The following is a 27,692-nucleotide window of genomic DNA, read 5'->3' as shown; positions in this document are numbered from 1 at the left end:
CTGGCTTATTTTATTTAACATGATGACTTCTATTTCCGTTCATGTTATTGCACATGACAGTATTTTGCTCTTCTTTGTGACCAAATATATACCACCTTTTCTTTATCCATTTGTCTCTTGGTGGACACTTAGACTAATTCTGTATCTTGGCTATTGTGCGTAGTGATACAGTAAACGGGGCTGTAGGTATCCCTTTTATATACTGACTTCCTTTTCTTTGGATGTATACCCAGCTGGATCATATAGTAGATCTATTTTTAGTTTTTAGAGGAACTTCTATACCAGTTTACACAGTGGCTATACTAATTTATATTCCCACCACAGTAAACTAATGGTTCCTGATCTCTGCATCCTTGCCAGCATCTTTATTTATTTGTTTTTTTGATCATTTTGATAATGGTCATTTTTACTGGGTGTATCTCACTGTGGCTTTGATTTGTGTTTCCCTGATGATTAGTGACATTGAACATTTTTTCATATACTTGTTAGCAATTTATATGTCTTCTTTTGAAAAATGTTTATTTAGGTCATTTGTCTACTTTTTAATGAGATTATTTAGTTTTTTGCTGTTGAGTTGAGTTCCTTGTACATTCTATCAGTCCCTAGTCAGATGAATAATTTGAAAATGTTTTCTCCCATTCAACAGATCGTCTCTTCACTCTGTTGATTGTTTCCTTTTCTGTGCAGAAGCTTTCTAGTGTGTGTAACCCTATTTGCCTATTTTTGCTTTTGTTGTCTGCAGTATTGAGGTCTTACTCAAAAATCTTGGCTCAGATCAATGTCCTGATATCTTTTCCCAGTGTTTTCTTTTGGTAGTTTCATAGTTTCAGGTCTTAAATTTCCATCACATTTTGATTTGGTTTATGTATGTGGTGAGACATAGGGGTCTAGTTTCATTTTTCTGCATATAGATATCCAGTTTTCCCATCACCACTTATTGAAGAGACTGTCCTTTCCCCACTGGATGTTCAAAAATCACCTTTGTTGAAAATCAATTGGCTGTAAATATATAGATTTATTTCTGAATTCTCTGTTCTGTTTCATTGGTTAATGTGTCTGTTTTTACGTCAGTATCATGCTGTTTTAGTTGCTATAGCTTTGTAGTATATTTTGAAATTAGGTGATGTGATGCCTCCAGCTTTATTCTTTTGGCTATTGGCTTCTGTGGTTTCATATGACTTATAGGATTGTTTTCTCTTTATCTGTGAAGAATGTCATTGGTATTTGGATAGGCATTACATTGAATCTGTAGATTGCTTTTGGTAGTATGGCCATTTTCACAGTATTAATTCTTCCAGTCCATGAACATGAAATGTGCTTTTTTTTTTTTTTTGACTTGTTCAGTTTCTTTCATCAGTGTTTTATAGTTTTCCTTCTAGAAATTTAATAAACTCACCTCCTTGCGTTTATTAAACTTACTCTTTTTTTGCAGCTATTATAAATGAGATTGATTTCTTTTTCTGCTATTTTCTTGTATATAGAAACACAACTGGTTTTTTAATGTTAATTTTGTATCCTGTAACTATTCTGAATTCATTTATCAATTCTAAGAGTTTTCAGTGGAGCTTTAAGGGTTGTCTATATATATAAGATTATGCTGTCTACAAACAGGAACAGTTTGGCTTCCTCCTTTCCAATTTGGATGTCCTTTATTTTCTTCTCTTGCCTAATTGCTCTGGCTCAGACTTCCATTACTATATTGATAACAGTGGTGAGAGTGGACATTCTTTTCTTGTTCTAGTTCTTTTTTTCTTACTTATTTTACCTGGTGATCAGGAAGTATTGTTGGGAAACTTTTTTTTTTTATTACTGATTCAATCTTGTTACTTGTGATTGATCTGCCCAGGTTTTCTATTCTTATTTGAATCTTGGTAAGTTGTATGTGTCCAGGGATTTATTAATTATCATTCGGTTTTCCCATTTATTGGCATATAGTTTATTGTAATGGTCTCTAATGATTCTTTATATTTTTGTGGTATCAGTTATAATGTCTCCTTTTTTGTTTCTGATTTTATTTGGATATTTTTTCCTTGTCTAGTTAATGGATTGATGATTTTATCTTTCCAAGAAACCAACTGTTCATTTTGTTGATTTATTTTTATTTTTTTTTTTTATTTTTTGAGACGGAGTCTCGCTTTGTTCCCCAGGCTGGAGTGCAGTGGTGCAATCTCAGCTCACTGCAAGCTCCGCCTCCTGGATTCACGCCATTCTGCTGCCTCAGCCTCCCGAGTAGCTGGGACTACAGGTACCTGCCACCACGCCCGGCTAATTTTTTTGTGTTTTTAGTAGAGACGGGGTTTCACCGTGTTAGGCAGGATGGTCTCAATCTCTTGACCTTGTGATCTGTCCACCTCGGCCTCCCAAAGTGCTGGGATTATAGACATGAGCCACCGTGCCTGGCCTGATTCTTTCTATTTTTTTAGTCTCAATTTTGTTTATTTCTGCTCTGATCTTTATTATTTCTTTTCTTCTACTAATTTGGGGTTTGGTTTGTTCTTGCTTTTTCCTGATTCGTTGAGGTGCGTTGTTAGGTTGTTTATCTTTCTACTTTTTCTATGTAGACATTTATTGCTATAAACTTCCGTCTTAATATTGCTTTAGCTGTATCCCATAGTATTTGGTATGTTGTGTTTTTCTATTTTCAGTTGTTTCAGAGAGCTTTTAAACTTCATTTTTAATTTCTTCATTGACTCATTGGTTGTTCAGAAGCAAGTTGTTTAATTTTTATGTGTTTGTACAGTTTCTAAAGTTCCCCTTGTGATTGATCTCTAGTTTCATTCTGTTGTGTTCAGAAGAGATACTTGATATGATCTCTGTTTTTAAACATCTGTTGATAATTGTTTTATAGACTAATATGTGGTCTATCCTGGAGAATGTTTCATGTGCTAATGAAAAGAATGTGTATTCTGCCACAGCTGTTGGATGAAATGTTCTGTAAATGTCTGTTAGATCTATTTGGTTTAAAGTATAGTTCTAATCCAGTGTTTCTTGATTTTCTGTCTAGATCATCTGTCCAGTGCTGAGAACGGGCTGTTGAAGTCTCCAGCCGTTACTTTATTGGAAATGATCTCTCTCTTTAGATCTAATAGTATTTGCTTTATGTATCTGGGTGCTCTGGTGTTCGGTGCATATAGATTTAGAATTGTTATATCCCTTTGCTGAATGGAACATTTTATCACTATATAGTGACCTTTTTTGTCTCTTTTCACAGTTTTTTTTTTGGAGACAGGGTCTTGCTCTGTCACCCAGGCTTGAGTGCAGTGGCATGATCTCGGCTCACTGCAACCTACGCCTCCCGGGTTCAAGCGATTCTCCTGCCTCAGCCTCCCGAGTAGCTGGGACTACAGGCATGTACCACCATGCCCAACTAATTTTTGTATTTTTAATAGAGATGGGGTTTCGCCATGTTGGTCAGGCTGGTCTTGAACTCCTGACCTCAGGTGATCTGCCCGCCTCGGCCTCCCAAAGTGCTGGCATTACAGGCATGAGCCACTGTGCCTGGCCCTCTTTACACAGTTTTTGACTTAAAATCTGTTTTATCTGATACAGGTATAGCTACTCTTGCTTACTTTGTTTCTGTTTGAGTGAAATATCTTCTTCTGTTCCTTTACTTTTGGTCTATATATGTCTTTAGAGGTAAAATGATTTTCTTGTAAGCAGCATATAGTTGGATGTGTCATGTGTTTGGGAGGCCAAGCCGGGAGTTTTGCTTGAGCAGGAGTTCAAGACCAACCTAGGCAACATAGTGAGATCCCATTTCTACAAATAAATGAATACATAAGTAATTTAAAAGCTACAGAGGGAGAAGAGATTAAAATAGGCCCATTCAGCCAGGTTGTGTCTTTTAAGTAGGGGGATTTAATTGGTGTATATTCATGATTGATATCAATAGGTGAGGACTTCCTCTTATCATTTTGATAATTATTTTCTGTTTTTTTTTTTTTTTTGGGACAGACTCTTGCTCTGTAGCCCAGGCTCGAGTGCAGTGGTGCAATCTTGGCTCACCACAAGCTCCGCCTCCTGGGTTCACGCCATTCTCCTGCCTCAGCCTCCCTAGTAGCTAGGACTACAGGCGCCTGCCACCATGCCCGGCTAATTTTTTGTGTTTTTAATAGAGATGGGGTTTCACTGTGTTAGCTAGGATGGTTTCGATCTCCTGACCTCGTGATCTGCCTGCCTTGGCCTCCCAGAGTGCTGGGATTACAGGCGTGAGCCACTGCACCCGGCTGTTTTTGTTTTGTTTTGTTTTGTTTTTGCATATTCTTCTTCCTTTTTTTCTCTCATTCAGCATTGTGGTTTGGTAGTTTTCTGTAGTGGTAACATTTGACTCTTCTTTTTCTCATTTGTATATCACAGTGGCCTGTACTGTACAGCTTTGTGGTAATGGTGGTGTTGGTGGTGTAGGTTGTTAGCATTATAATTCTGTGTGTTTTCACAATGGTGATTATTGGTTTTTTTTGCTTCCAGGTGCAGGAATCCCTTGAGTATTTCTTGTGGGGTCAGTCTAGTGGTGATGAATTTCCTATTTTTGCTTGTGTGGGAAAGACTTTATTTGTCCCTCATTTCTGAAGGTTAGTTTTGCTGGGTATAGACTCTTGGCTGCTAATTTGTAAACTATCCTTCAGAAATGAGGGACAAATAAAGTCTTATAGATTCTTGGCTGCCAATTTGTTTTTTCTTTCAGTACTTTGAACATATTATCCCATTCTCTCCATGCCTGTGAAATTTCTGCTGAGAAATCTGCTGCTAGTCTAATAGATGCTCCCTTATATGTGACTTGATACTTTTCTCTTGCTGTTTTTTTAGAATTCTCTATGTCCTTGACTTTTGACAATTTGACTATAAATCCTCAAGGAAGACCTCCATTTTCAGCTATTATTTTAATAAATAGGTTTTCTTTTTTTTTTCTTTCTTTTTTTTTTTTTTGAGACAGAGTCTCACTTCATCACCCAGGCTGGAGTGCAGTGCAGTGGTACAGTTTCAGCTCACTGCAACCTCTGCCTTCCAAGTTCAAGTGATTCTTGTGCCTCAACCTCCTGAGTAGCTGGTATTACAGGTGCGCGCCACCATGCCCAGCTAGTTTTTTTCGTGTTTTTAGTAGAGGTGGGGTTTCAAGCTCCTGACAAGTGATCCACCTGCTTTGGCCTCCCAAAGTGTTGGGATTACAGGTGTGAGCCAGTGCACCCAGCCAAAACATAGGTTTTCTGTGCCTTTTTAAATCTCTTCTCCTTCTGTAGCTTTTAAGTGATTGATTGATTGGTTGCAGAGATGGGCTCTCACTACATTGCCTAGGTTGATCTTGAACTCCTGGGCTCAAGTGATCCTCCCACCTCAGCCTCCCAAAGTTCTGGCATTACAGGCATGAGTTACTGCACCCAACCTTCTGCAGCTCTTATAATATGAAAATTTATTCACTTTGTGGTGTCCCATAAGTCTTATAGACTTTCTTCCTTTTTTTCCCTTCCCCTAAATGAGTAATTTCAAACATTCTATCTTGAAGTTCAGAGATTTTCTTTTGCTTGATCATGTCTGCTGTTGAAGCTGTCTATTATATATTTTTATTTTATTCACTGAATTCTTAAGCCGCAGGGATTTTTGTTTCTCTTTAATGATATTTATTACTTTTTTGAATTTCTCATTCATATGAATTATTTTCCTAGTTCCATTGAATTTTTTATCTATATTTTCTTGTGTCTTTTCCCTCTAATCATTATTTTGAATTCCTTTTTAGGCAATTTATTGATTTCCTTTTCTTTGGGACCTGTTGCTAGAGAGTTAATTATGTTCCTTTGGTGGTGTCATATATATTTGTTTTTTCATGTTTCTTGAGTCCCTGTGTTCATGTCTGTGTGCCTGTCTGGTGGAACAGTCATCTCATCTAAATTTTCTAGAGTGACTTTCATGGAGATATATTCTCACCTGTAGCTAGGTCTTAGTGTGCTGGTTGGGAAGGGTGTGGTGCTTCTTTTTCCAGGTAGGTGCAGTGGTATAGTCTCCATGCAGCTTCTTCAGCTGTATTCAACATCGTCAATAACTGTAGGCACCTCAGTGGTCTGTGCTGTAGAAGTTTGTGGTAATGGATGCTGGTGGTGTAGGTTGTTAATGTCCTCAGTGGCAACGCCTTTTGGGGCCCTCCTATTCTTATTTTTCCCATAATGGTGAGACTTAGCCAAGGGGATCCCTCTTGGTGTCAGGTCTGACATGGCCTACAAGGACCTGCTGCGGTGCTGGCTTCCAGTTGCGGATGCGTAGAGTAACTATGGGGCTGGAGTTCTAGGCCCAGGATCTCACAAACCTATTATGGTACTTGTGTCTTGCAGTGCATGTTTACTGTCTGGCAAGATTGAATGTAGGTTGCCTATAGCACCAGGATCTGTGACTCTGGGTTACTCCCTAGCATCTTGGGCCCAGCGGGCCAGTCTGTAGCTGGGATTATACACTTTGTGGGCAGGGTATAGCCCTGGCTTGGGTCCAGGGAAGAGGTGCTCTGGAGATTTGAGCCCAGAGCACAGTGCATGGCAGTAATTTCGGAGCCTGAGCCAATAGGACTCAGTGACGAGTTGGGTCACCGGGGATGGAGGTGGTGGTGAGTCTAGACCCTGGGATGGTGGGGCTTGGTGGTATCCCAAAGTCTGTGAGACCAGGTGCAGCAACAGCAAGTACCTCAGAACGTTCAAGCACAGCTGTCATTTGGGCCCTAGGGGGCAGGGAACAGCACAGTGATGACTGCTGTGGGGAGAAGGCTGTCTCAGCAGCTCAGACTCTAGGGGGCTAGTCTAGCTCCAGGGAAGCAGGGTGCTAGAGTTGTTTGGCCTGTAGGCATAGTATCCCAGTTCAGCCATTGATATTTCCCTGGGATGTGAGTTACTGTGTTGGCTTAGCCCTGGAATGCACAGCTCCTCAACTTGGCCAAGGCATTATTACCTGAAGGAGCAATGTGCTGCTTTATCTCATACCCTGCAGGGTGTGACTTTTCCGTGTAGGCCCAGGCACTGTTTCTTTGGGACACACGGCTCCACCAGTGCACTGTTTACTCAGGAGGGCGGTGTGCGGTTTCAGTTTTTTGAAGTTGTATACCAGTAACATACTTATCATTTAAGTGATGAGACTTATGATTTAAAAATTGGTACTATGTCTAATAATGTGGATCTAATCTAATATCTAATAGTATATAGGAAATAACTAGTGATTTACTTTGTTTAATCACTTAATGTTTCCTCTAGTCCAAGTCAAGGTCCTTGTTGTACAGCACAGTGTGCATTCAAGTCAAAGTCTGAGAAGTGTCGGGATGATTCAGACTGTGCAAGGGAAGGAATATGTAATGGCTTCACAGCTCTCTGCCCAGCATCTGACCCTAAACCAAACTTCACAGACTGTAATAGGCATACACAAGTGTGCATTAATGGGGTAAGCATTTAACTATATGTTTTAAAATTTAATTTTAGAAAACTTGTTTTTCAGAAGAATTATTGATGCTTTAAAGCTACATAGTTAATTAATCTTGGTCTCTGTTTACGTAATATTCCCTCACAAAACCATGAATATATTATGTGGCATTCAATTAGCTACTAATTTGTCTTTCATCTTTCCATGTACATGTGGTTGATATTCTCTAGAGAAACATAGTTGTACAACTTGGCATGTGACTTGTCTATAATATTTAAGTTTTATAAAATAATATTTCAGTAGCCTAAATAAAAGAACTCTTTGGTCATCTTCTCTGAATATCAAACCTTCAAAGCTTTTGTGGCTGAATATCACTTTGCTCTACAGGAAAAAAATTTAATTTTTCTTTCTTTATAGAAGAGCCATAATAACCAACATAAAATCGATCCTCATCTAATCTCTTGCTCTGCTTTTATTTCATTTTTTTAAGTTGCCATTGCTTTAAAAGATTTACTATCTTTCTTGGATTTACTGTTTTTCAAATTTTTTCAAATGTATTTATGTAATTCAGTTCTGATACTCATCTCTGTTTGTTTTTCACTTTTATTTCCATTTAAATATTTTGACATTGGAAGCTCATACTTGCCTGTCTGTTACTATAAAAAATAGGTTTGACTGTATAGGGATTAAATAATTTGTCTTTTATTTTTCTTCTAGCAATGTGCAGGTTCTATCTGTGAGAAATATGGCTTAGAGGAGTGTACGTGTGCCAGTTCTGATGGCAAAGATGATAAAGAATTATGCCATGTATGCTGTATGAAGAAAAGTAAGGCTTTTAAAAACACAAGAGTATAAAATCTGCCTCAAACTATTATTTTCTCCTAAATTTTAAGTGTAAAACTTTGACCTACAGTTTGGCCAGATAATTTCCAGCTAAATCTGTCCTCTTGAGGAGATTATAAATGTAACGTAGCATTGTGTCTCTATTATTATGGTTTCTACAATGTTTTAAAAATGATAAACTAGACAAAATGTTGCCAGCTTTACAGCAAGAATTTACATAAACACTGTTAGACTTTAAGTCATTGTGGACACTGAATCAAGACTTGCTGGTTGCTTGTTTACATTGTAACATTTAATATGAATTACTGATGGCGTTACCCAGCCTAACTAGAGAAGGTCTGTTTAACATGTTATGGTAATGATTTCAGTTTTTTTTCCCTCTTTATATTTGCACAACTGGAAATCTGATCTTCAACTTATATTTGAATCTGACCTTCAGCTTATATTTGGCATTTCTTTTCCAGTGGACCCATCAACTTGTGCCAGTACAGGGTCTGTGCAGTGGAGTAGGCACTTCAGTGGTCGAACCATCACCCTGCAACCTGGATCCCCTTGCAACGATTTTAGAGGTTACTGTGATGTTTTCATGCGGTGCAGATTAGTAGATGCTGATGGTCCTCTAGCTAGGCTTAAAAAAGCAATTTTTAGTCCAGAGCTCTATGAAAACATTGCTGAATGGATTGTGGTAAGTATGTTTTTTATTTACAAAGAAAACTTAAAGTGGTTTGGTCTTAATTTTACTTGGCCAGAAGTCATCAAAGTTACGAGAAAACAACTTAACTATTTATATTAGAATTACTTTATATGAAGATTTTTAAAGTTCTAATATTTCTGGTTATTATTTCCTTCTGAAGTGATCAGAATCATGTGTATCATTCATAGATTGCTTAGTAGGTGATGGGAGTCATTCTGTTTTACCGTGCTCCTTAGTTCATCTCCTGGATGGGTTACTTCTTTTGGTGCATATTATTAGTGCATTTTCATGGGACTTAAAAAAAAATTTTTTTTTTTTTCAAGACAACTTATTTGCCCAAATCATGGACTAATTGGTGATTTTTCCTGATCTTTCAGTATAATCTCTGGGTCTTTATCTTGTTTGTAATAGGAAATGTTGAACAGAATAAGATCAGATACACAGCCTTTTGTAGATCTACTAATGGTTATGGACGTTCATCCAGTAGTAATCCACTGAACGCTTATTTTTAAGCCCACATATCTCCAAGTTGTATAAACACGGAATTACCTGATATTTTCTTAAAAGATTGTCAAGAATGGCTATCTCAACTTAAGTGTTCATGCTTTAAAAGTGATTACGTTAAAATATCTATAGGAAGCTTGCAAATGATATATTTGAGAATGTGCTATAATTGAACTGAATGTAGTTTGCTTTGGAAATTGACTTAAAACTCACATTCCCCTTTCTCAAATTAGTGTGTATGTGTGTGTGTGTGTGTGTGTGTGTGTATGTGTGTGTTCAGAACTATGGATGCCTTAAAGCACAAAAGATGTTGTTTGTGTGGGATGTCAGCCTTTTTGTACTCTTCTAATAACATTCTAGAGTAAAAATTTTGTAGTTAACTCCAGCATTTAAAATGATGTTTACCGTTCCTAGGACACATTAGGATATGTGGTTTTTAGATATGTAATGATCATGGAGTAGAAGGATTGTTGAAATTGGATTTAGGAGATCTACCTAGGTTTCAAACCAAATACTTGAGCAGTTGACTTAACTTAGGTTTCCTTAAAACATGTTACTCTTTTTTTAAATTCCTGTGCTTGTTGCATGGTAAGTTCTAGTAAATACCTGTCAAACTGAAGTTGTCTTCTGGTACCATGGTGTAGTGGAAAGAGCACATGTTTGAGAATCACGTAAGGATTCAAATAATCTTTCTGGTGTTTATCAATTCTGTGACTTCAAGCAGCTTACCTTTCTTGGCCCTTCTTTATTTTCAACTCAGCTATTTTTTTTTCTGATTATCTCTAATAAGAAAAGTTGAAATTTGGTATACTTGTCTGCTGTAGAGGACAGTGTATACAGAAAAGGAAAGGAGATCTCAGAATTACATTCTACTGAGTATATATTGTGCTAGATATTTTAGATTTTTGGGGTACTAAATCATATCTAAACATAGCATTTTTTTACTTTTCTCTGTTATCTCTAATTTTCACTCATTACATTATTTAGAATTTCAAAAGCCCACTTATTTTCACTTTAAAAATATTTAATAGACATGATCTTTTAAGTATTTTTAAGACCTTTTCTCCCCATATTTTAGATGTGAGGATTAATGAAATGTTTCACAATGAATTGGCAACATGAAGTCCTTTCTTGTGCTCTGGAACTAATTAATCAGACACTTTCAAGTTTATAGACGTTGACTTTAAGTGTGTGTGGGATAGAACATGCCTTTATTTTATATCATTGTTGACAGTCGTATGCCAGTCTTTCGAATAGCATGCTCATAATGTGTGAAGAGTACCGCTAGGCTGTTGGTGCATTTGTGGGCATTAACCACATCAAGCAGTAAGATAATAAACATCTGGTCTTTACAAGTTACTTGTCTCATTTGCTTATGTGCATAGTTTACTTGCATACTGGGATTTATCATGTTAGGGAAGTGCCCTTCCAGTTAGTAATACAGATTATCAGGATGCTCTTGTGTAAGAAGCTGTGAAAGAAGTGAGGGGTTAGTTTCACTACTTTCCTTTCCAGTGGTGCCTGGTGGCCTTTTGTCTTCTTTCTGTGTTACACTATGGCAGCTTTTCTCCTCATGCAGGGTAGAGTAAGAAGAACCTTAACAATTTAGAACTTCAGGGCATGGGTTATTGACTGCTGCTACTGGTACCATGGAAGTGATACTTTCTTTTCTGTGTTGACAACTATGTTTTGATTTTTCCAAATACATTTACTGTATTTGCTGAGTGCCTACTGTGTGTCTGGACAGGATACAATGATAAACATCCTTTGGATTTATCAAAGAGTCATCTAGTTCTTGAAACGTTTAAGAGCATTCATCAGTAAATCTGTTGAGACCTTATTTCAGCATCTCCTTTTCTTTAATTAGGGATTGAGGACATTGGTAATTCATTTCCAGTTTCTTCTATAGTTGATGTGTTCTGATTTTCTGTATCTTTCATGTTAGGTTTGACATTGTAGAAAACCACCTCTTACCTTGACTTTTATTTTTCAAATTTATTGTTGTGTTTCCCCTCCTTTTAAAGATCACTGCCTGATGATTTGGTGGCTTTTTTCTTTTTAACTTGTTCAGATTTATCAGGAGTTTGTATTTTTTTATTGCTAATTTATCAAGAGTCAAACACATTCTCATTTTAAAATTAATTTCTGCTGTCATATTTTGCTGTAATTTTATGCATCTAAGTATTAAGTATCTGGTATTCTTTATGAATAAAAGATTTAGAGCACTGTTTCCCAAATGCTTAACAGAACACTAGTTCCATTAGATGTTCTGGGCCTTCAATGGTCAAATGAATCTGGAAGACTACTCCATACTATAGACCTTTCTTGGAGATTTGTGAGAAGACCTGCAATAAATAAATCGTTTAAACTTCATTTTCCAAACTTACCTAACCCTAGAAACTTTTATCATGAAAAGACTAAGTCCTAAATATCCTTAGATGTCATTTGGAAAAATATTGATTAATAGCAGTAGTTCTCAATCCTGATTGTATACCAGAATCACCCTAGGGTTTGGACTAATTAAATCAGAATCTCTTGGGTTTAAGTATCTGGGTCTTTTAAAACTCTCCAGTTAATTCTGATGAAGAGCCAGGGTTAAGAACCACTCATCTAGAACAGGGGTTGGCAAACTATGGCCCATGGGCCAAATCCAGCCCGTGCCTATTTCTGTATGGCTCAGAAGCTAAGAACAGTTTTTACATTTTTAAATGATTGAAAAAAATTTAAAAATTATCAAAATAACATTCTTTTAAAAATCATATGAAATTCAAATTTCAGTATTGATAAATAACATTTTATAGGAACATGGCCACACCCATTTGTTTACACATTGTCTTTGGCTGCTTTTGCACTTTGAGTAGCTGCAACAGTGACTGTATGGCCCCACAAAACCTAAAATGTTTATCTGGGCTTTTATGGGAAATATTTGCCAACTCCTGATCGAGAGCAGTGATCTCAAAGTGTAGGCCTGAGAAGCAGCATCAGCATCACCTGGGAACTTCATAGAAATGCAAATTCTTACGTTCCATTCCAGACCCACTGAGTCAGTAGGTGATGGTGCGTGCTAATAGTTTGTCTGCCATTTTTTTCAGTCTCTGCGATATGTGACTCCTTTTTAAAAAGACTTGTAACAGAAAGTTTCCATTTTATCATCTTGATATGTTGAAAATAGAAGGTGGTTTCATTGCTTTGTGGAACAGACCACATAGCATAGCACTTAATGAAACTTTAACAACAAAGATATAATGATATTGTAGGGTTTTTAGCATATAGTGAGGACACAGTATACATTTGCTAGATGAGTGAAGCAGATTTCTCAAATGTAATAATTTATATGGAAAAGAGTAAAACTTGTGCATATTAACTTTGAAACTGGAATGTTTTCAGGTTCCTGTTAGTGGTATTTTATCTTACTTGCCCAGGTTGAGCTTAAAGTAACCAAAAGTTTAGTAGCAAGTTGCTTTCTGCTTGGCAGATCGCTGTTGCTGCTGCTGCTAGTGGTGGAGGTGGGAGTTTGAAGGATAGGAGGAGTATATATTCAAAGCCCAGACTATAGTATTATGTCTTCTGAAAAATTGAAAGGAAACTTTCTGCCCCTATAGGGATGACATAATCAGTATCATGGCAAGGAGCTCTGGGCCCCACATGGTCTTGTGACCCATGGGAAGTCCAGAATGCATTTGCTGAGAGTGAGCATTGTTGAACACTGCAGTATTCATTGAAAGGATCATATGGTTGACTTTCTGGAGGTCTTTAAGAACAGTAGATTATCTTATGTCTGAAGAGACTTGAGGACATGTCTTCCCTGTCCTTGCTCATGCACTTTTTTTTAGATGATACTTGCTTTGTCATTTTGTTACCATATAGGTTCTTTTTGTTTATATTTAGATTATCAAATTAAATACTATTGTAATTAATACATAATAAATTAGACTATTTAATTTTGACTTTTTACTTTATTGTTGGCTATGTTTAAGTGCCTGTATTGAACATCATCTCTCTTTTTCTTATGTAGAATTATTTTCTGAGTTGAGAAACTTCTTGAGTTTTTGAAAAATGGTTGGATGTCTTCTCTTTGTCCCTAAAGTTTTGCTTAACACCCTTGTCTCTGAGATATAAGACCCTGGCACTCAGTTTACCCTCAGTAAATGTTCATTGAATGAATGACAGCTCCCCTTTCTTTCAGACTAACAGGTGGGCAATTTGTGATCTTTTCTTTTGAGAGAAACGCATATTTTACATTTACTACCCTAGTTAGTATTCCTTTCCCTGATTTTATAGTATATTTAAAGGGGATAGCATGTAATTTAGCATTTAACTAATTCTTTTTTAAAAAGAAAAACTATAAGGGTGGCCGTACTTACTAATATTTTCAGATGCACTATTTATTTTGTTTAGTTTTTCTTACTGTCTTCTGTCTATTGCCATGTTCCATCTCCCCACACGCAAAATTCACAAAAGCTACTATTATTGGCACTAAAACATCTCAAGCATTGGGCTTGTGAGATACATAGTTACCTGAAAAAGTTTAGAAGAAAGCCAGGAACACTGTGCTAGAAGGAACTGGAAGTTCTCAAGGGCTTGAGTGCCATATTTTATTATATATCTGTTGATCTAAACTGCGACTAGGTTCTTTTTACCTTTGTTTTCTACAGTTTTAACCACTACTAAATCTGGGCTTTCTGTCTCCAATCTACCTCTCTTACTGCCATAGCGTGTACTTGTATGGCTCTTTATTTAAATCTATAGGCCAGGTACGGTAGCTTATACCTTTAATCTTAGCACTTTGGGAGGTTGAGGAGGGAAAATTGCCGGAGACTAGCAGTTGAAGACCAACCTGGACAATCTAGCAAGACCTGTGTGTGCAAATAAATAAATAAATGAATTCGCAGGGTGTGGCGGCATGTACCTTGTAGTCCCAGCTACTCAGGAGGATCACCACAGCCCAGGAGGGCAAGGCTGCAGTGAGCCGTGATTGCACCACTGCATTCCAGCTTGGGCAACAGAGCAAGACCCTGTCTCTTGAAAGAGAAAAAAAAGAGTGTGTAGGTACTAAAAAGACTATCATTAAATATATCCAAACCAGTTTTACTCTCCTATCTCTGTTGTAACGGCCTTGTCACATTATTTGTATGTGTTAGGCAATCTGGAAATAATAAATGAGCTGTTAGTTATGTTTCAAGGTCAATGTTTAAATAATGACTTACTTGTAATAACTAGTTCAACAGGTATTTTGTTTGTTGGGTAGGTACTGAGGTAATAGGATATAAGTCCAGGGAGCTCACAGGTCAGTTTGGGATAGAGAAGACAGGCCAGAGAAACATATCTTCAGTCTGTATGCTGTTTTCACAGAACTGGGAGAACCTATTAGGAAAAGCCTTTAAGGAGATAGCGCCAGAGCTAAGTTCTTTCTTTATTTTTATTTTTGAAATGGAGTCTCACTCAGCCACCTAGGCTGGAGTGCAGTGGTGTAATCTCGGCTCACTGCAACCACCGTCACCCAGGTTCAAGCGGTTCTCCTGTCTCAGCCTCCTGAGTAGCTGGGATTACAGGCACCTGCCATCATGCTTGGCTAATTTTTGTATTTTAGCACAGATGGGGTTTCACCATGTTGGCCAGGCTAGTCTTGAACACCTGACCTCAGGTGATCCACCCGCCCCGGCTTCCCACAGTGCTAGGATTACAGACATGAGCCACCGTGCCCGGCCAAGCTAAGTTCTTAAGAATTAGTAGAAGTAGAGAGTACAGAAATATTTTATGGGGACAGAGCATGTGAAAAAGTCACAGAAGTATGAATTTTGCAAAACATTTTTTTCACTTTTTTTCTTTTGAAAAGTTTGATTATTCTTTTTTTAGTTGACAAAGTAATACATTCAAAAGTAGGCCTTTTTTTGTTTTTGTTTTTTTTTTTTTTACCCTGGACCCCCAATCTTTCTAGGATGGATTTCTTGTGTATTCTTCGAAACTGTCTATATCACTCTAAGGATATATACTTTTTAAAAAGGTGGAATCATATACACTTTGCTGTACTTTATCGTGTGCTCAAGTTTTTGCTTTTGCTTTTTTTCCTCTCTCCTACATAATGGTCTATCTTGGAAATCTTTGGTGGGAAGCATTTGAAGAAGGGTTTGACATGAAGGAGTAACATGGTCAGTTCCATATTTTAGGTAGCCATAACACTGATGGCCATATTTTCATAAAAATGAAAGTAAAGATGAAGGAAGGAAATATATTCAAGATGATAATGACTTTAGGAATAGAAGTGTATCTCCTGTACCCAACTTGCCCATCAACGTGAGAAAGCTAGTAGGAAAACTCTTAAGCCTTTGTACTCATGGATTGGCTCACATTAGAGGTGTTACTACTTCCCCAGCAGGTGTTTGGAAATGTACGGTTGTTGTCAGAGTAACTGAAGGGGCTCTACTGGCATTTGATGGATGGGGGCCAGGGATGCTAAACTTTCTGCATTACTCAAAATGGTCCTGTACTGCTTTGACAGACTGACGGTGGCCTTCTACCCTGTCTTGCGATAAGTAGCAGGTCTGTTATTTGAGGATGAATAAAAACAAAAAACAATAGGAGTCTATGGAATACCTATATAATAAAGGAATGGGAACATCATCTTAAAGACTAACAAGGAGAGCAGAGCTCTGAACACGATTTTTATAGAAAACAAAATAAAACTTAAAAAAAAATCTGGCAGTCTCAAGAAGTGGCTTTTAGAAAGTAGATTGTAAAGTTTTAATTTCCAAGCCAGATTCAGCCCTGTCAGCATGTTTTGTGTATTCTGCACATTGTTTTAAGAAATTTCTCACAAGTTTGCCAGCATTTAAAAATAGATTTTAAATAAAAATTCCGATATATTGCTTCTCTTGAAAAATCAGATCTTTAAGCAGTAAGGTTGAATTGCATTCCACCTTACCTTCCATGTAAGCTTTTGAGTTTGCCGTACCTGCAATAACAAGCAATGTGAGGGACAACCATGATACAGTTTTTACAGATTGAACAATAAACATGAAAATAAAGAGAAGAAGGGTGTCTGTGGGACTCTTCTGTATAGAGATCTAATCTGAGAATTAAATAAGACTGAGAAATGACACTCAAGTGTAAATCATTCTGTTTGATTTTAAAATTGAATATATATATGAATATGTGTGTGTGTGCATATATATGTATGTATGTATATATCTCTTTCCCTTTTTTATTCCCTCTCCTTTTTTGAAGCAGTTAATTCCTAAAGCCATTAGGTGAGCCCAAGCAAGGTAGGCATCCACGCCAAAGTTGGGGAGCTATAGTGGCACAGAGCAGAGTGTTGGAAGCTGACCAGGTTCAGAAGGTGTGGGATGGGGAACACTACCAGTATGGGGTTTCAGAGCCCAAGCAGGGTGAGAATTGCACCCCTGTGGAGGAGTGACTGGCATGGGATGTCAAGAGTGCAAGTAGGATGAGGAAGGTGTCTACATAGGAGGGGTAGAAACCAGGGCTTTTTGGCAGATTCCAAGGCTGGGGTAGGGAAAGAACAGGATAAATCTGGAACTTCTTGTTGGGCCAGAAAGTAAGAAAGTGCTCAAAGAATGATGAGGACATGTCCAAAAAACACAATAATGTCAGTAATTGATTATATATATATAAAAAATAGGAAACCATGAGGGAATAAATAAATGAATACATTGAAAGTTTGATGAAGAACAGGATATTTACATACTTCCAAATTAGGTCCCTACAAAATTTTCATTGTCTACAAAAGAGAAACAAGAATCATGGTAAAATTTGGCAGATAACACCTTAATCCAGTGATCAAGTTAACATCAGCAGTAATGAAATAAAAATCACATGTTACCTGATAGGATGCAGTGAGAACACAGCATCTGTGATATTCTTACCAGAGATGTGTGACCTGAATTTGATCACAAACACCAGAGAAACCCAAATTGAAGGACATTCCCATGCAAAATAACTGCCCTGTAATCTTCAAAAGTATCAAGGTCATAAAAGCCAAGGAAACACTGGAATTTTTCCAAATCAAAGGAGAGAAAAGAAACATGGTGGCTAAATATAGCACACGATTCTGAACTGGATAGTATTGGGACAAATGGCAAAACCTGAATGGGGTCTGAGGATTAAATGTTAGTAATGTATCAGCCCTGATTTCCTGATTTTGATGATTGTCTTGTTATCTAGGAAACCACCCTTATATTGTAGAAATTATATGCTAAAATGTTCAGGAGTAACAGCATGGTCCTAGCAACTTACTCTGAGGTGCTTCCAGATTTTTAGAAGTTTTTCTTTTTTGTTTTTGTTTGTTTTTTTATTTGAGGTGGAGTCTCACTCTGTTGCCCAGGCTGGAGTGCAGTGGCACAATCTCGGCTCACTGTAACCTCTGCCTCCCGGGTTCAAGCGATTCTCCCCCCTCAGCCTCCTTAATAGTGGAATTACAGGCACCCACCATCATGCCTGGCTAATTTTTGTATTTTTAGTAGAGACGGGGTTTCACAATGTGGGCCTGGCTGGTCTCGAACTCCTGATCTCAGGTGATCCACCCGCCCCGGCCTCCCAAAGTGCTGGGAGCCACCGTGCCCGGCCTCAGGTTTTTAAAAGGTTTTTGAATTGTACTTGCAACTTTTCTTTAAGTTTGAGACTCTTTCAAAATAAAACAAATTTTTAGAAAGTAGTAAAGGCTTTGTGTACACACAGAAAAAGTGGCTTGGGATATTTTGCCACAACATGCCTTTTAATTTTAGCATTACTCTCATTAATGCTAAAATTAGCATTAGTATTACTTTAATTATATAAACACTGCTGGAAAAACTAAACAGTGTAGAAGTGGTACCCAGTTTGTTGTAAGTCCCTAAGTCATAGACAGTCTTCTTAAATGGGAGTTTTGCTGGAAACTATTAGTAGTAATTATATATGTTACAGTAATCTGTGTTAAATAAATGTAAAGGTTCAGTTTTAAAGTTGTAAATATTTTGTATGATGTTTATTAGTACATGTGGTCTTAAAACAAAGTTTGAATATTTGGAATTGCAAAATATAATTTAAGACTAGACACAGTAGTTTTCCTATAAATTTATCAATAATTTTTGAAGGTTTTTCTGTTTGGCTAATTTGATTTGTTTAATATAGGTCAGGTTAAAATAGAAGTTTTGGTTTCTTCTAAGACTGGATGAACTTTGCCTGCTGCTAAAATATGTATCTTCTTCCACTTTTCATATTTAAAAAGATAGTTAACCTATAAACTAATGAATACAATAAAGATATTGTATATAATGTAATGAAAACTAATGTATATAAAAAGTAATTTCATAACTAGTCCGAGTTTCAAATTCCAAATGAAATAAAAGAGGAAAATGGTGTCTCAAAGAGATAGAATTTCAGTCTTAACTTTGATAATTAGAAAGCAATGTAGGTTAAAGAGTAATTTTTAAATCTATTCACTAGTAGAATTTAAAGCAAGTTACATGCTTTCTAGGCCATGGAAAGTATAAACGCAAACAAAACATAGTCTATAAGAGTAAGAGGAGATCCTTTTGTAGTTCGTAAGTGTGATGATTGGGTTTGCACACTCATATGTGAGATGTGCCTGCCTCAAACCTTGTTAGGGCGTTGGCACATTATCCATTTGAGGGAGAAAAAAGAGTAAGGGGAAAAAACAAAGGAAATATTTAAACCAGAAAATATTTAATAACATGGGAAAATGCAATATACCTATATGCAAGATGACCCCAGTTTTGTATTTGTGTTCATGTGTATGACAAATGTTGTTATATGTAGAAAAGAGACTGAAAAAAATCAGATTGAGCGGTTTCCTCTATGAGATGAAATTATGGGTGATTTCCATTTTCTCCTTTAAACTTTTTTTTATATTTAAATAATATATATGTGCAAATATCTAACATATGTATACAACTCCTAAACAAATGTTCTTTAAAAATTACAATATACTGTGTTCTATGTTTTATATACTGTAAAAGATACTCTAAAATATTTTGTAGTTTTTTTTTTTTTCAGTAGAAAAATCTGTTTATTTCTAGGCTCATTGGTGGGCAGTATTACTTATGGGAATTGCTCTGATCATGCTAATGGCTGGATTTATTAAGATATGCAGTGTTCATACTCCAAGTAGTAATCCAAAGTTGCCTCCTCCTAAACCACTTCCAGGTAAGAATATTTGAGCAAGATACATATTTATATAACTCAGAATTGTTTAGCAGGTAGAATTGAATTATAAATGAGTCTATAGTAACTAATGTTACAGTACTTTCTCCGTAAGAATGGGATTATTGGATGAATGATTTAGTTGATATTTGTGTGCTTTTTGTCAATCCAATCTGGCCAGTGACTGCTAAGTTAATGCTAATTTATCTGAGTGTCTGAACATATTTAGAATTAGAAATTTAAAATTTTGCTTGGTATTTGTTTTCTTGTTTTTTTTTAAAAATATATTCTAACATATTCCCTTGTCATGATTATGGTGAACTACTTTAAAATTATTGATCTTTCTATTCTAATAGTTGTGCTTCTCATATTGTTGTCCTTCGTTCCTCCTTCCTTCCCTTCCATCTTCCCTCCCTCCCGCCCTCCCTTCCTTCTTTTTCTTTTTTCTTTCTCTCACTGTGTTGCCCAGGCTGGACTTACTCCTGAGCTCAAGCAATCCTCCCCACTTTAGCCTCCTAAGTAGTTGGGACTATAGGCGCGTGCACTGCACCCAGCTCTGTTATCGCTTTTAGTGTTTGTGCTCTTGAAATATTTTCTGGCACATAAGCTTATTTTCCCCCAGGGTGATGCTTATGGGGACATACAGATCCCAGTCTGTGGGAAAGTCTTAGAGTAGAGGATTCATTCATCAAATAAGCACAGTCAAGTATTCTCCATTCCTGAAAACGACTCTTTAGTTCTGGTCTCCACCTTTTACCTCTCAGGGAGACATAGCATGAGGAAGAACCCTCTTTAGATGAGCTGTGGGCATTGGAAGGAGAAAAGGACAGGAAATAAACCCTTCGTATTGTTTAGTTCCCTCTGTTTATCCCTCCCCCTCTCCAAGGTATTCGTAGCTATTCTCTACAGGTGTGAGGACAGACATTGTCTCAGGGCAGCAGCAGGGGAGAGCCAGAACTAAATGACAGCAGTTCCCTCTCCTGCCACTCTCAGACTTCTCATAAAATGTCTTGCCTCAGGCAAATCCACTACCTTATACAAAGTAGTTCAAAACTAGGTTTCTTATACTTTTTCTCTGTTTTCCCTTAGTTGTTCACCTGCATTTACCTGTCTGGGGCAAGATGGCCCAGTAGTCATGCTAGGACAGTATCTTAGTGAGAATTAGAGGAAATTTGATTTTTATATCATTGCTTTTCTTAAGTTCACAATGTTAGTTAGCACTCTGGAACTTATGTTAGTATTTAAGGAAGTTCTAAGGGCCACATGACACTTTTTAGATGCTGTTATCAATTGTGGTCTTATTCAGTGAAACATTTTATGTGTATATTGATTTCATTTTAAGTAAATAGCACCTTTAAAAACTTAGAAAACTAGCTGTCATTTATTGAACCCTCACAAAAAGTGTTAAACATTTTTATATGAATTATATAATCTTTACAACAGGCTATATACGTTAATTATCATCCTTGTTTTACAGTGTAGGCATCTGAGTCTCAGGTTAAGGCATTTGCTCAAAGACACTTAGTAATTCCCTCATATGGATTCTGTCCAGAATCTGTGATATTAATCTGGATTAATCTAATACTTGTGGCTGCTGAGCACAGAATTGTTGCTAGTTTCCATTGAAATGTGCTGTTTTAATTAACATACATACCAGACTTTGAAGATTTAGTATAAAAAAAGAAATATTTTGTTAGTAATTTTTGTATTGATTACATATTGAAATGATAACACTTTGGCTATATTAATTTAAATAAAATAAAAAATATTATTAAAATTATTTCACCTTTTAAACCTTTTTTATTATGGCTATCAGAAGATTTTAAATTACATGGATGGCCCATATTATTGGACAGCACTGAACTAAAACCTTTCTTATTGAAACAGCAGCTTTGCTTTTAAAGGTTAAAAAGCTCATGATAAATAAATCTGTTTTGCTTTTATTTGTGGCTTACAGGCACTTTAAAGAGGAGGAGACCTCCACAGCCCATTCAGCAACCCCAGCGTCAGCGGCCCCGAGAGAGTTACCAAATGGGACACATGAGACGCTAACTGCAGCTTTTGCCTTGGTTCTTCCTAGTGCCTACAATGGGAAAACTTCACTCCAAAGAGAAACCTATTAAGTCATCATCTCCAAACTAAACCCTCACAAGTAACAGTTGAAGAAAAAATGGCAAGAGATCATATCCTCAGACCAGGTGGAATTACTTAAATTTTAAAGCCTGAAAATTCCAATTTGGGGGTGGGAGGTGGAAAAGGAACCCAATTTTCTTATGAACAGATATTTTTAACTTAATGGCACAAAGTCTTAGAATATTATTATGTGCCCCGTGTTCCCTGTTCTTCGTTGCTGCATTTTCTTCACTTGCAGGCAAACTTGGCTCTCGATAAACTTTTACCACAAATTGAAATAAATATATTTTTTTCAACTGCCAATCAAGGCTAGGAGGCTCGACCACCTCAACATTGGAGACATCACTTGCCAATGTACATACCTTGTTATATGCAGACATGTATTTCTTACGTACACTGTACTTCTGTGTGCAATTGTAAACAGAAATTGCAATATGGATGTTTCTTTGTATTATAAAATTTTTCCGCTCTTAATTAAAAATTACTGTTTAATTGACATACTCAGGATAACAGAGAATGGTGGTATTCAGTGGTCCAGGATTCTGTAATGCTTTACACAGGCAGTTTTGAAATGAAAATCAATTTACCTTTCTGTTACGATGGAGCTGGTTTTGATACTCATTTTTTCTTTATCACATGGCTGCTACGGGCACAAGTGACTATGGTGAAGAACACAGTTAAGTGTTGTGCAAACTGGACATAGCAGCACATACTACTTCAGAGTTCATGATGTAGACGTCTGGTTTCTGCTTACGTCTTTTAAACTTTCTAATTCAATTCCATTTTTCAATTGATAGGTGAAATTTTATTCATGCTTTGATAGAAATTATGTCCATGAAATGATTCTTTTTATTTGTAGCCTACTTATTTGTGTTTTTCATATATCCGAAATATGCTAATTATGTTTTCTGTCTGATATGGAAAAGAAAAGCTGTGTCTTTATCAAAATATTTAAACGGTTTTTTCAGCATATCATCACTGATCATTGGTAACCACTAAAGATGAGTAATTTGCTTAAGTAGTAGTTAAAATTGTAGATAGGCCTTCTGACATTTTTTTTCCTAAAATTTTTAACATCATTGAAGGTGAAACAGCACAATGTCCCATTCCAAATTTATTTTTGAAACAGATGTAAATAATTGGCATTTTAAAGAGAAAGCAAAAACATTTAATGTATTAACAGGCTTATTGCTATGCAGGAAATAGAAGGGGCATTACAAAAATTGAAGCTTGTGACATATTTATTGCTTCTGTTTTCCAACTACATCACTTCAACTAGAAGTAAAGCTATGATTTTCCTGACTTCACATAGGAGGCAAATTTAGAGAAAGTTGTAAAGATTTCTGTTTTGGGGTTTTTTTTCCTTTTTTTTTTTAAGAGTATAAGGTTTACACAATCATTCTCATAATGTGACGCAAGCCAGCAAGGCCAAAAATGCTAGAGAAAATAACAGGATATCTTCCTTGTAAACTTGTACAGTATGTGGTGACTTTTTCAAAATACAGCTTTTTGTACATGATTTAGAGACAAATTTTGTACATGAAACCCCAGATAGACTATAAATAATTCTAAACAAACAAGTAGGTAGATATGTATGTAATTGCTTTTAAATCATTTAAATGCCTTTGTTTTTGGACTGTGCAAAGGTTGGAAGTGGGTTTGCATTTCTAAAATGGTGACTTTTATTCTGCAAGAGTTCTTAGTAACTTCTTGAGTGTGGTAGACTTTGGAACATGTAAATTTTTTGCTTGTAATGTTATCCTGTGGTAGGATTTTGGCAGGTACACACACTGCCCTATTTTATTTTGAGTCTAAGTTAAATGTTTTCTGAAAAGAGATACATGCACTGAACTCTTTCCACTGCGAATCAAGATGTGGTAATATAAAAGGATCAAGACAAATGAGATCTAATACTACTGTCAGTTTTAATGTCCACTGTGTTTTATACAGTATCTTTTTTTGTTCACTTTGGAAATTTTTACTAAAAATTGCAAAAAATAAAGTATTGTGCAAAGATGTAAGGTTTTTTGAAACTTGAAATGCATTAATAAATAGACTTGATTAAATCAACTTGAAGGTTCTATACTCTTTGAACTCTGAGAAGTATCACAAGAAGCTTCCCACAAGGCAGTGTTTTCTTACAGTTGTCTCTTCCTACAAAAGTATAGATTATCTTTATTCTTAATACTTTGGAATCCGTGTAGAAAATTTCCAGTTAGACACTCTGTGTACACACAATAAACCTTTTTAAAACACCCACCTAATCTCAACTGCATTACATTGTTTCTAATCAATATTCAGTGCTTGTCTTGGTGGAAGAGGTGAGTCATTTTGAAAACTTATGGTCTTGTTTTTATGTGTTTTTCAAAGTTTTGAATGCTAAGTACCTCATTTATTTTAAAAAGCCTAGTTTAATGATGTTTGTTTAAAATTTTGAGCCATCATTTTTCTCTTCATAGCAAATAAGGAGAGAATTGACATTTCAGTGTTATCTAGAAAAGGAATTGTAAGCCCAGAATAGTTCCCTGCATGAGGTAATCTGCTTCAAATTCTTTTTTTAGTCAAGGTTAGCTATAAGTAATACTTGTTAAATGAGTAAATATGTAATACTTTGTGAATTACTTTGTTAATTTAGGAGCATCAAATGTATATTATGTTTAGTTATTTATGAAACTCTCAATATTGATTAATTTGGGTAATTATAAATTAGTTATTTTTACTTGTAATTGAATGCTTAAATTCTGTTTACAGTCCGTCCTCTCTCCCTCCATCCCTCCCTCCCCAGTTTTATAAATTCAGGTACCAATTCACAAACAAAATCAGAAATAAAATAAATTTATTAACTGCTTCTGGATTTAGCATTCCCTGTAGTGTCAGGCAATGTCATGCAGTTTGGGGAAGCATTTATTTAAGGAAATGACAACTTTCTCTGATCAGTCTTGTTTTGTGAGGTGTCTTCAACACTTTATGCTTTGGGTACTTCGTGTTTGTCACAGTCTTAGGATAGTGAAATCTGATTTGTCCAAGCTGAGCAAACTACTCGACCCTCAGTCCTTGTATTTGTCCCTATAGTAAGACCTAATTATTATTATTTCTTAAAGATGGGATTGGTGTCCTTGGCAACTATGAAATTTCAGGGGCTTGTGCATGAGAAGGCCTTTCTTATTAAGTATTTCTAATTGAAGGTATCAGAGTGTCAAGCATTACAAACCTGGACAGTTCACCTGGAGGAGTACAAGAAGAGATATTCATTATCCATATTTAAAGGGTCAAGGTTTCCCAAAACCAGGGTGCAAGCCAGATGTAGTTTTAAAGCAGCTGCCAGGGACAGTTCATCTTTAGAGAAGTCACTAAAGTTGTAAGAAATTTTAGTTTCCCCAAAACCACTTTCAACTTCTTAGAAACTAGAAAGACAATTGGTTTGCCCCACAGAGGACAACTTCAGTTTCAGCATCTCTCATGTTGTGTTCTTGATTAAAAACAACTTCCATTTGATATACTTTTCCCTTTATTACCAGTTTAGTTTTTTCACTATTGTTTCTGTGTTCAACTCTTTATATGATTAGGATAGAAATTTAGCCCTTCTGTTTTATATTACTATATTGTTTGTGTGTCTTAGATATATACCTATATGTACTATTTTCAGTAGAAATTCATGTATTTTATAATTGATAAGCTCTTCAGAGCATCTCTTCTATAAAAAGCAACAGGATGCTAGGTAAAACGGAGCATTGAGCAAAATACTGATTAGTTTTTGCTTTTTCCTGAAATCTACACTAAAGTGATAGGGTGTGGGGTAATCCAACAAGGATAAGGTGAATTGAACAAGAACGAAATCTGGAAGCAGATGAAGGAGTACTATTGATTTGGCAGACCCAGGGAAGTCAAATCCTAAACCAGCAGTGGGAACACAACAGAATGGTGTAGTTTGCTCTGGTAAGATTTGGGTACCTGGCAGGGCTGGGTGCGGTGGCTCACACCTGTAATCCCAGCACTTTGGGAGGCCGAGGCGGGTGGATCACTTGAGGTCAGGAGTTCGAGACCAGCCTGGCCAACACGGTGAAACCCTGTCTCTACTAAAAATACAGCTGGGCGTGGTGGCACATGCTTGTAATCCCAGCTACTCGGGAGGCAGAGGCAGGAGATTTGCTTGAACCCAGGAGGCAGAGGCTGCAGTGAGCCACGATTGCACCATTGCACTCCAGCCTGGGTGACAGAGCGAGACTCTGTCTCAAAAAAAAAAAAAAAAAAAAAAAAAAAATTTGAGTACCTGGCCTTTGTTACTTTTTTTCTATGTGTGTGACAAAAACATAATATGCACACTTTTGTAACCCACCTTTCTCATTTAATGGTACATTGATAATGTATATCACATTAATTACTGTAAATATTTCTGTGGATGTATGTTTTTTTTTTCTTAACCGATTTCCCATTGTTTGGACATGTAGGTTCCACATTGTTTATTATTTTAAACAATTCTAAAGAATTTTAAACAATTCTTAGGAAAATCCTCAGCCTAATAAATTAATTCCTAAAAGTGGAATTGTTGGGGTAAAGGTTTTTTGAGGGTCATTGATAAAAATTATGGTACTGTCTCCCAGATAGATGTACCAAGTTATACTACCACGATTTATATATATATATATATATATATAGATAGATATATATATATATATAAAATCAGAGTCCCATCCTTAGAAATCCACATATATGCAGCCACATGAATGTATTAGAAACAATAATAGAAGACTCATGCTTAATTCAGTTGATTAGATTTAGACATAATTCAAATGCAAGTCAAATTGAGTGCCCTAATTGTGGTCTCTTAAGTACCATTTTTCTTCAAGGGAACCAGACTCCTTTGGGTAAATCACTAATTCCACCTGTAAGAAAGAAATGTACAAGAAGAGCCTAGGAAACATTGTTTTGTACCAGATCAGAAAGATTCAGGAGGCACCTTAGAAGTTACCACTGGCCAAGGCTGAGATAACTTTAGCATCAGCAAGGATAATATCTGCAAGAGATTGAAACTCATAGTATTGTATTTAACTCTGTGAGTTAATGATGGTAGTGGACAGAATTATAGTTACCTTTGGGATACGCTTTTAAAGAAATTCCAGGTAATAAGAGAAATGGTAGAATTAGGATATCACCATTTTACCCCCCCAACAATTAATGGATCTAGACAATAATCGCCAGTGACTGCTAACCTCACAAAGTGAGAGCGATCAGATTTTGTGCCTCCTAATGGAAGTACATATACCACCTATGAAGCAGTTCTGCCAAAAGTCACATCTGATCATGATGAAGCCTCGTGATCTAACCACCCCTTCATTAGAAATACAGAGGACAGAGGGACAAATAATATACAAGGGACTCAATCAGCAAAATCCAGACTCTGGAAAACTACAAGACAAATGGTCCTGCTTCAACAACAGAAATGCAAAGAGAAAAGACAACGATGGGTTAAAGGAGACTTAAGAGATACATCTATCAAGACAATTTATGGACTTATTTGGATACTGATTTGAACAAACTGTTGAGACCATTGGAAAAATGTGAAAAGTGGATATTTGATATTAAGGTTTTTAATTATTTTTAGGTGTGATAATGGTATTGTTACATTTTTTAAAGGACCCCTTTTAGAGATGCAAATTGAAACACTTAAAAATGAAATGATACGATGTATAAGTTTTTGCTTAAAAATAAGGATTGAAGTTGGCTGGTGTGGTGTGTGTGGATATAGTTGAAACAAGATTGGCTGTGAGTTGATAATTATTGAAGCTGGGTGATGGGCACTTGGGGATTTATTATACTATTTTCTCTACCTGTGTTTATATTTGAAATTTTTCATAGAAGTTTTAAAATGTGGCCAGTTGTGATGGCTCATACCTGTAATCCCAACACTTTGGGAGGCCAAGGTGGGAGGATCACTTGAGCTCAGGAGTTAGAGACCAGCCTGGGCAAAATAGTG

The 27,692-nt window shown here is 36.4% G+C and overlaps 1 protein-coding gene and 1 non-coding gene across 2 annotated transcripts in view; both read left to right on the top strand.

Annotated features, from left to right (window-relative positions):
- Nucleotides 1-23,788, top strand: part of ADAM10 (ADAM metallopeptidase domain 10) — a 154,280-nt gene extending 130,492 nt beyond the window's left edge. Inside the window, exons 12-16 of the mRNA XM_031002238.3 lie at nucleotides 7,224-7,407; nucleotides 8,104-8,212; nucleotides 8,694-8,914; nucleotides 19,462-19,588; nucleotides 21,543-23,788. Of these exons, the coding sequence (XP_030858098.2) occupies nucleotides 7,224-7,407; nucleotides 8,104-8,212; nucleotides 8,694-8,914; nucleotides 19,462-19,588; nucleotides 21,543-21,637 (736 nt within the window). The 3' untranslated portion in view covers nucleotides 21,638-23,788. The remainder of the gene's footprint in view (nucleotides 1-7,223; nucleotides 7,408-8,103; nucleotides 8,213-8,693; nucleotides 8,915-19,461; nucleotides 19,589-21,542) is intronic.
- Nucleotides 18,952-19,055, top strand: LOC115930966 (small nucleolar RNA U13). The gene has a single exon (XR_004067547.1). It is a non-coding gene; the product is annotated as a small nucleolar RNA U13 (small nucleolar RNA).
- Nucleotides 23,789-27,692: the final 3,904 nt, after the last annotated feature.

This window comes from Gorilla gorilla, chromosome 16 (assembly GCF_029281585.2).
Source record: "Gorilla gorilla gorilla isolate KB3781 chromosome 16, NHGRI_mGorGor1-v2.1_pri, whole genome shotgun sequence".
In the NCBI taxonomy this organism is placed as follows: domain Eukaryota; kingdom Metazoa; phylum Chordata; class Mammalia; order Primates; family Hominidae; genus Gorilla; species Gorilla gorilla.
Note: the sequence above shows the minus strand (reverse complement) of the source record. Positions and strands in the feature narration are given on the sequence as shown.